Source organism: Dioscorea cayenensis, chromosome 8 (genome assembly GCF_009730915.1).
Source record: "Dioscorea cayenensis subsp. rotundata cultivar TDr96_F1 chromosome 8, TDr96_F1_v2_PseudoChromosome.rev07_lg8_w22 25.fasta, whole genome shotgun sequence".
NCBI classification, from domain to species: domain Eukaryota; kingdom Viridiplantae; phylum Streptophyta; class Magnoliopsida; order Dioscoreales; family Dioscoreaceae; genus Dioscorea; species Dioscorea cayenensis.
This window is the reverse complement of record NC_052478.1, coordinates 5165077-5174994: the sequence shown is the minus strand read 5'-3', so window position 1 is coordinate 5174994 and position 9918 is coordinate 5165077. Positions and strand designations below refer to the sequence as shown.

The 9918-nt window shown below is 32.1% G+C and overlaps 1 protein-coding gene across 3 annotated transcripts; it reads right to left on the bottom strand.

Moving 5' to 3' along the window:
• Positions 1-3897, bottom strand: LOC120267089 (protein CHLOROPLAST IMPORT APPARATUS 2). 3 transcript variants are annotated; one of them, XM_039274788.1, is made up of 4 exons: positions 2020-3897; positions 941-1918; positions 416-580; positions 1-226 (listed from the first exon to the last, which is right to left on the bottom strand). In XM_039274788.1, exons 2-4 carry the CDS (start codon positions 1847-1849, stop codon positions 167-169), a joined length of 1134 nt encoding a protein of 377 aa, XP_039130722.1. In that variant the 5' UTR covers positions 1850-1918; positions 2020-3897; the 3' UTR covers positions 1-166. The 3 variants fall into 3 exon arrangements, with proteins under 3 accessions (XP_039130722.1, XP_039130721.1, XP_039130723.1); XM_039274787.1 differs by having other exon boundaries at positions 941-3897; XM_039274789.1 differs by having other exon boundaries at positions 422-580; positions 941-3895.
• Positions 3898-9918: the final 6021 nt, after the last annotated feature.

Sequence of the window (9918 nt, the reverse complement as noted above, 5' to 3'; positions counted from 1 at the left end):
ATATCAAATGGCCAAATTGATGACATTTCTCTTTCTATTCCAACATTTAATTTCACAAAGCCTCTTCCCTTAAAAAAACAAAAAACAAAAAACAAAAAATAAAAAACAAAAAACAAAAAAAGACAAAAATTAAAAATAAAAATAAAAACTCCATGAATTACTCTATCTAGGAACTTTCTTCCTCAATTGTTTGGCAGAGAAGAGCAGGCCTCTTCACAAATCTACCCTGCAAGAACAACATGCAATTTTAGATCCAATTATTTTTCCCAAATTCAAGAAAAAAAAAATCACATAAAATCAGGAAAAGAAAGAGAACAGAAAATTTCATAAACCAAAATATTATTTAAAAGAATAATACAAATTCAATATTTTTAAATATGAAAATAAAAATATAAAAATAAGTAATAACTCTTACACTTGCCTTCATGCGAGGTCTCTGGTCTGCATTAACTTTTCGAACTTCATACCGTATTTTTTTAGAGAACAATCGATTTCTCCGTTTCTCTTTATACCTCTGCAAACTTGTTTCCCTCACTCCGTTCTCTGTTTCTGGAAATAAATCTATATGCGCTAGTCTAGTCTGTAAATTAAAAATATATAAATAAATAAAATAAAACAAATAAACGAATGAATAAAGTTAAAAAAACTCGTTTCCCAAACAAAAAATCAGGGCGAACGAAATTAAGCATAGACAGAAAGATAGAAGATGGCCTTTTTTTTCTCGAAACACACCCTTGGTTCCTCAAAATTAGATTAACAGTGTTGTAAAAATTTTTCGTTTAACTAGGGGTGTAAATGCAATATATATATAAATCACTATAAAGTAAATCAAAATCGAGATTTGGAGGGAAATCGCGAATTAGAGATGCTTAAAAGCATGAAATTAGGGCAACCAAATGCTTTTCATCGTTGAAATTGCGGTGGAGTTTAGAGGACGTACAAGAACGTCGCCGGAGGACTCCGGGGAGGCACCGGAATCCCCAAAGGGCGATCCTCGGGGAGACCATTCCTTGAGAACTCCTTCAAAGTTCAGCTTCAGATTCAAACCACCGGTGATGCTTTCTTCTCTTGATTTTGTTGTTGTTGTTGTTGTTGTTGTTGTTGATCTTGTTGCTGATCTTGTTGTTGTTGATGGTGGTGATGAATTGCTTGAGTTGGAGTTCGATTTCTTCTTGTTCTTCTCTGATTGACGGGGTTTTGGGATGAGGTCTTGCACGGCGACGCGTGGGGAGCTCCACCAGTCGCCGTCGGCGTCGCGGCGGCGGAGCGCGCGGGCGTGGTAGATTAAGCTGGCGATGTAGGCATTCAAGCAAATGGTATAAGGGCATGATGGTTGGGAATCAATGGAGGCGGTGGAGCTAGGATTTCCGAGGATGGTGTCGATCCCTTCGCTGATCTGCTCGTGGAGCATGGATGTGGGGTTGAAATCGTCGTCATCGTCGTGGATGGAAGTAGAGAAGCTGAAGGTCGGGGAGTGGGTACCGCTAGGGTTTGGTTTGGGGCTTTGAAGGAGGAGTTTGGGGGGGTTCGGTGGGGGTGGTAGGAGGAGGTTGGAGGATTCGGAGAAGGGGAAGGAGAGAGAGTGGCGGAGCTTGGGGAGGGTGGAGGAAGGGAAGATGCCGGGGTGGATGGCCGAGAGGAGGGCAGCGGCTTCAGAGTAGGATTGGTTCAGGCGTTTGCGGGGAGCTCGGGGTTTCTTGGTGGAGATGGTGATGTCACAGAGGGTGGATGATGGGGAGGGCAATGGGGATGGAGATGGAGATGGGGATGGGGATTTGAGGAGGTCGAGGTCGAGGGAGTAGGGGCTGGTGGTGCCGGCACCAGCGCCGGTGAGACAAGGAGAAGACATTGGGTGGAGATTGATGGAGATGAGGTACGCACTTTGATTGCTTGTTAGAACCTTAGAAATTAAGGCGTTCTGCGAGTTTAAGAATTAAGGAGTTCTAATTGATTCTTTGATAGGAATTCACTGAAATGAGTTGTTATAAACCTAGAAAAACACTGAATTCTGATGGATACTTTGAACGTAGGAGCTCACTCTAATGGGTTTTTAGTACCTTGTTGAAACACTGAATTCTGATAGGTTCTTGAAACCCTAGGGGCTCACAGTAATGGCTTCTTAGACCCTAGAAAAACACCGGGTTGGCTTTTTAGAACCCCAGGAACCACTGTAATGACTTCTTTATTATCCTAGAAACTCTGTATTCTGATGGTTTCTTAGAACTCTGGAAAGCCACTGTAATGGCTTCTTAGAACCCTGGAAAGGATGAGTTCGGATGGAGGTCTACAAAATTTGGATTGAATTCCATGGAAGCAAAGATTAGCAGAACAGGATGAAGAATGAATCAAGGGAAAAACACAAAAAAGATGCAAATTGTTGAGAAATGAATAGAAAAGGAGGGAGATTTAAAGGATAGCAATGGGGGGAACGGAGTATTCTCCCTGCTTTTAATTATCTTTCAGGAAGTTTGAAGATGTATACTTTTTGGAGAAAAAAACAGAAAACCTGAATAATGCAAAAATTTTCAAGATGACGGCCTGGATTCGCTGAGATGTTTGCTTATTTCTGGATTGAATTGAAGTGACAGCAAGACGGACCTCAAAGGGATATTGATGGGGAACAGATTACTCACTCAGCTTTAAATCCACTTCGAGGAACTTCAGCAAACTCTTCAAAGGGGGAAAAAAGATGGAGTTGCAAGCGATTAGTTTAAGGATTTCTGGATTGAAATGACTAGGAGCCCTGAATGGATTCAATGGCTAAGCAGTGAGTTTCAAATTCACTTTCAGGAACAAAATCCAATAGAAAAGACCCCAAAATAGTGCGAACTTTTCAGGCAAATCTTCTGCTTTTGAGACCGAAATGAAGAGAAAAAAGAAAAGTGGGAGCGTTGAGGAGGATATGAATGGAGGAACAGAGTATGACCTCGTTTGGGGTATAAAAAGAGATGAATCACGAGATTACGAGGAAAAATTAACAAAAAAAAATGAAATTCAATTGTGCCCGCTAAAATCTTAGAGAAATCAGAGAGAAAAAGAGATCTTGTCTATGGGTTCATGAGAAGACAAGCCTCAGTGCCCAGATGGACCACTTCTATCCTTTCTCTCTCTATCTTATTCTTATTTATTCATTTACTTTGTTTAATAAGTAGAATTATGGTCTTCTTATATGATGAAATTACCCTTCTGTCACCTTGAGGTCATGCTTCTTCCATAGAGGGTTTTCTGCTTGTTGGTATAAGGGTAATTTGGTCAATTTGTTCGAAGTTAAATATGGGTGCAAAAGGGACACTTGGGAGAGATGGGAGGCATGCTTGTCTTGGGAGAGAGTGGTGAAGCCCATAAGACTGGTCCCACTGTTAGGGAAAGGCTTCCCCTTATCTGTCGACGTGGCACTTATTCATTGGTGATGGTAGATTTAGGGCTTGAGTGGCAGTGGCTTTATTGGTTGGCAGACTTTCATGTGAATAAAGAAAGTAAAAAGCAGAAGCTTTAGGGAGAGGAGAGGGGATAGTAAGACAGACGTGGATAATTTGAAGAAGTTGTTATTAGTGTTGTTTTGTAGCATAGATTTGTGGTTGATGGGAGTCATACGTTGTGGGTCTGGTGTTCAATCAAAGATGATGAGGAGACCAATCAACCTGTGAAGATGAATTAATCTGAGAATGTCAGATTTTTTATATTTAGATCTGATATTTTTGTAGATATTCTGGTGGCAAGTCTAGGGTTCTCATAAAGTTGGATAACTATGTAGTCACTTAAGATTAAAAATAATTGCATAATGTTTTAATATCATATAAGAAAAGGAAAAAGAAAATCTAAGTAATAAAATTATAATTTTATCTGACTATATTTTGATCATTCCATCGAAGTAGAATTGGGAGAATTTATTGTTAGTTATATTAATGGGATTAGGTAAAAATTGATGAAAGAGAGTTGTTCATCTTAAGGTAGCTTTTTTTTCATCAAGGAGCAATATTAATCTCGCACTCTTTATCTTGGCCAGCAGAGGACTTTTTCTGATCAGTAGACTTTATTTAATTCCTTTTTATTGGTTGGGTAGTGTCCTTCAAACAGATATGAGTGTGCCTTATCCTTTCACTTTGATGATTTGGAGGTGTCCTGACCTTTAGCCATGGATAAACCCTACACAGGATTTGTGAGAGAAGAAAGTGAAAGTTTGAAAGAGAATATGAGGACTTCAGTCTTCGAGAGATTGGGATGGCGTCAGTTAAATGAACTTAATTAACTTATTTATGCTGGTTCAATTTATAGAAGAGTATTTTTGAAGTTATACTTTATCTTATGTGTTGTAAGTTTATTTTGTGGAAAACATAAAAACAAAGTAGAGAGTAGTTGTGAGATGATAGTACCTCTTCCAAGAGAGCCTCTTGGTTTCCTTTAAGATTTAGAGGGCATAGGTTGCAAAATTTTAAAGTTCTTTACTATGTCGGTGTTAATAGAAGATTAAGAGCTATTGAATGATAGTGCAATTTAGTTTTGGCATGCTTGTGGATATAGCCTGGATTTTTTGTTTTTTTTTTTTTGAAAATGAAAATCTTAGATTGGATGAAATCATCTCAACATTTAATACATGCAGCATATTAGGAGGCAGTTCAACCCACTCCTTATTTATATTACATAAAGATCCTTCTTTAACTAATTGGTGCGCTGTATTTATCACTTAATCCATTAGCTATTTGATGGGCATGACTTGAAGGGTTTCATAATTTAAAAAATATATATTGAAGAGTGAAAAGTCAAAGGCTGTTTTGTTGGTGTAGAAAATGGGGGATGTATTGGACGGTGTATTGGCTTGCAGTGGTGGGATCCACTTAATCCATATCTACCAAATTATGTGTGTCTGGTCTGATTCTCTGCCCGTTGAAATTCTAAGTGGTCCGATTACGTCCATCATAGTATTTTGTTCAAACTCTCTTGGGCATTCAAGTTCACTCAAATCACAACAAAATATGTGCTGGTTTACTACTCCTATCTGAAACATGCTTGCCCATCCATTATTTTCGTTCAACTTGCAGCTCTCTTCATTTTACACATATTTCACTAATAACTAGGTTCTTTTACATATGCAAACTTATAAATATCTTCGGAAAAACATGTTTCCATGTGTTTGTTCTTCCGTTAGACCTATTTGATTATAATGCTGTTCATCTCTAATATATCCTATTATTAGATAATTATCTTGTCTTGTTCTCGGGTCAGTAGTGTGTATATACATGTATTTATTTAGGGTTTTGTCTCGTAATACTAGCGTAGTTCATATTCCAATCCTAAGTAAATTTTTTTTTTTTTTATATTGACCTGTCAAATTTGGTTATTAGACTCGAATTGAAGTGTTAGCTTACAACATTATGTTAGATATAAGAGGAGCACTATTTTTCAATAACTTGTGCATATTCTGCTTCACATTCAATTCAATGTGTTTCTAGATTTCAATTGCTAATTTTTAAGATTCTAATCTGATCTGGTAGACCTTAAACCCATATGTTGAGGGGTTGTGTTTATTTTATTTTATTTATTTTTCCTCAAACCTGAATTAGGTCAACCAAATTCTTTGAAAACCACAATAATTTCAAGGGAAAAGTACAATTTTTTTTTTTGTGGTTTTTGAAATTTACAAAATGAGTAAAGTTTTTTTTTCCGATTATATGATGTATAGTTTTTTAAATCTGAAAAAAAAAATTGTTACTAAACCATTAACAATGTTAGCTTAAATGGACAAATTCATCATTTCTTTTAAAAATTAACTTATAGGATATATATATATATTAAGTTTATTAATCTTTTTCAAAATTTTATTAGAGAAGAAAAAAATTTAAATTTTAAAAAACAATAAAATTAATTTGAAAAATCATGTTTTTTTTATCTTGTGATGATTTTTTACATAAACAAATGATTTTGTCCTTTTCAAAAATGACAAAGTTAACATTATTATTGTTTTTTATTTTTTTACAAATATGAAAAATCACACCTCATAGAATAAAAAAAAACTTAATTTTTTATTTTACAAATCTCATAAATCATAAAGATTTCTGTCGTATTTTTTCGTAGTTCCAATTTTAGAAGGGCTCAATAGCTATGCTATGGACCAAGCTTACCTTATCTACTTAATTGTACTCGAGAGTGAGATTCCTGAGGCCATGAAAGTGGCCATGTCTAATCTCTTCCCATCACCATGCACTTCACTTTAATTCAAATCATGTTTTCATTTAATTCCTTTCTAATCATATTGTTTGGAATCAAAAGAAAAATACAGGCATGAGGCATTTTACAACAATATTTTTTAGATGTTATTTGTCTCCATTAAAATAACATGTTTTGTGTGTGTGTGTGTGTGTTGTGGCTTCCTTTATACAACTAATGAGAAAAACCTGAACGGAACCATTTAAATAAATCTTGTTTCAAAATAATATTTAGAAAGTAATTAAAAGTTAGTTTTTGAATCTTTTTTTATTTACTGTTTTTTAACATGTATTTAGTATTTTTTCATAAACTTGAAAGATATGGAAACGTATTCTTATTCTTATTTTTTTATATTTTTAAAAATACTTTTCTAATTTTTGTAAGCTTCTACTGCATCACCTCCTCATATATGAAGTTATTATAATCTCAGGATTGAATTTATTATATATATATATATATATATATAGGTAAACAAAAGAAGCGTTCTTTAGTTATGTAGAGTGTTCTGGTAAAAAAAATCACTGCAAAAGTACCTTAAGGCATTATAAAAACAGAAAGTATATCAAAAGTGTTTTTCTGGGCTTCCGTTTCTTTTTCCTGGATATATTTTCAAGCTATCATGCTTGTTTCAGTAGTGCTTATTTTATAGCATAACCGTGATAAACCAAAAAAAAAAAAATCCAAAGATGTCATATTACATTTGTTATGTATTTATTTTGCTTATGAGACGTCATGAACCCATGGGATACTCCTATAAGCTAAGCCTGTTAAAGTCTTAAGTACTTGGCCAATTAAGCCCCTTTTTTAAAATCTTCTTCATCAACAATTTTTTTGGTTTATTGGCTTCAAGTTACAGGTGTTGTTGAGCTAAATTCCTTGTATGTATATATTTATTTTTGACACATAACTAATTCATATTTGTGGAATTTTTATATTCTAATGTAACAAAACTTCTTAACTAGACATTTGTTTCTACTATTTTTGTTATTACATGAGATTATTGATAAATCCCTACAAATCTACATTGTTATATACACACCCCTGCCATGGGTATATGCAAGTAATAATAATATAATTCCTTATAGATAACGTTGACTTTCCAGTGATATTACACCCAATTTCAATTTTTATATGATGTATATTGAGCAAGTAAATCTAAAAAATATACCTTTTTCCAAGATGTTGTGAAGTGTATTTGAACGAAGAAAAATCAAGGGGAAAAGAAAGATATGGAAATAAACTTTAAAATCCAAAGTTATACTTTTTAGAGTTTAAACATTTAGAATAATTAAAATTTGATTTTAATCTTCTTCTATTAAGCAAAAGTACAGATAAATACTCCATCAACAAGATAAGAGGGATATATGTATATCAATGGCCCTGATCTCCTCCTTATATTATATTTAAATATTTCAATTATTACATAACCGAATTATTAAGTAAATAACTTAACTAGTTTTTTTTTTATTATTGAAAAACAAAATATTAAAAATAATAACGTATAAAAACTAACAAATCTTTTGATTAAACATCATATGTAAAATTTATATTATATCATATTATTTGATATTATTCTAGTTTTCAAGTTTTTTTAGAATCACAACTGCCAAAATTTAGATGCTTGGTGTGAATAGAAAATTTTTATTAGAATTTCCTGAAGTTTGATTTTATTAATACTAATAAAAATTAAACCTTTTTAATATTTTTTAAGTAACAATTAGTTTTTTTAATATTAATACTTTTTTTAAAAAATAATTATTAAATGAATGAATTAATTAATTAATTTTTATAAAATGGTTGTATAAATGCCTATCTCGTCTTATTTGATTGGTGTAACATGTGCTATCCTCTAACCAAGCAAAGTTAACCCAATTAAAGATGACTGACAACCCAAAACAATACTATGCTCATTCTTGGCCTTGCCCTTGGAATCCCATGCATTTTATAAATTTTTTTATATCTCTCTCTATATATATATACATATATTTCAATCAAAATAGATAATCCACTAAATTTATTATTATTATTATACATATATATATATATATATATATATATGCAAACTAAAAAATTCATGTAAATTTGATGGGTTTTTTTTCTAATATTAGGCTGAATTTAGCCATCACCCCAAGTTGTAATTTTTGAGTCAAATGATGTTTGATATTTTAAGTATTTTGGACAAAGAAGAATAAACAGTAGTTATGAGCAAGAGTTGGAATCATGGTCATTTTATTATTATCCTAATAAAAAAAATAATATTTTTTTCTTTAATAAAAAGCAGAATGCAATAGAAAAACAGAGTTACGAAGAAATCAAAATTAAATTTTAAAAAAAAAAATCTCTTGTTTGAGAAATTGTTTATCTTTATTCCTTTTGTTGGACCCGCGAGACACTGGACCGCCATTTTCCCGGCACGCGCTGGTTAACATGTCCTTATCTCCGCGGGGACAATGTACCAGCAAAGCAGGAGAAAAACCCGGTGCATCTTGAAATTTCTGAAATACCCCTCAGCCGTCATCACAATATCCAAATACCACCCCAAAACAATCACAATTTAAATGGAAATAAAAAAAAAACCAATTTTTTTCTTCTTATTTTTGGGCATAGAAAATTTTATGATTTCTCCTCAGAAAATTTTATTTATTTATTTTCTAAAGTTTTCACTATTTTACCCTGACTTGATTTAGAGGCTGTAGTTTCTAAAAAAAATCAATATATGAAAGGTCTAAAAAATTCTGGTGATTTAGATATATTTGTTTAAAGAACAAAACTCAAAATAAATTTTTAAAATATATTATTTATTAACTTGTTTTTATCAATATTCTTCTGCCAATATAAGATTGGTTTTCCTCCGGAATTTCATCTCTTTTTTTTTTAATTTTTTTTTTAAAATCAAGCAAAGAAAATGTGAGTTGTGATGGGATGGGACATTCTTTTATGACAATATAAATCAGAACCATCAATGTTTTTTTTGCGAATGAGAGGACTTGAGAGTGAGACGTTGCCAATGCTTTTGTTTTATATTTTAGTTAATTATTTAATTAATTAAAAGTAGTTAAATAAAAAATAATTAATTATTTTTTAAAAAAAATTAATTAAATTGTGGGCCATATGTTGATGAGAAACAAAGCATTGGATCTCTATTTCTTTCCCTCACCAATCTGATTGAGACACTACACCAAATAAAAACACACTGCATGACACTCACACCCCATGATTGTACTCAACTAAATTTCATTGTCAATGACTGATTTGCACATCCTCCTCCAAAAAAATTAACATCTTAAAAAAATTATATATTATTTTCATTTCATCACATTGTTTTATAAATTCATCATTTAGTTTGGAATATTAATTATTATGAAAATCAAACTTTTATTTCTTCCTATTGTAATTATTTACATAATAATTATACACAATAATTATTTATGGTAAAAAATTGGAGTTACCATGATCAAAATGAGTTTTTATTTTTATATTATTAAATAATAAATATTGAATTTTCTATATATATATATATAGAAACAAATTTAATATTTTTCTGAAATAATAATGGTGAAATTGGGATAAGTGGGAATGTCTAGGGATAATATAGTCATTTAAAGAAAGAGTAGAAAATTAGTTTTGAGAGAGTGGAAGGTGGGGTGTGATTTTTTATTTTTCACTTTATTTTTTAATTTTTTTTTTTACTTGATTTTTATTATTTCATTCTAT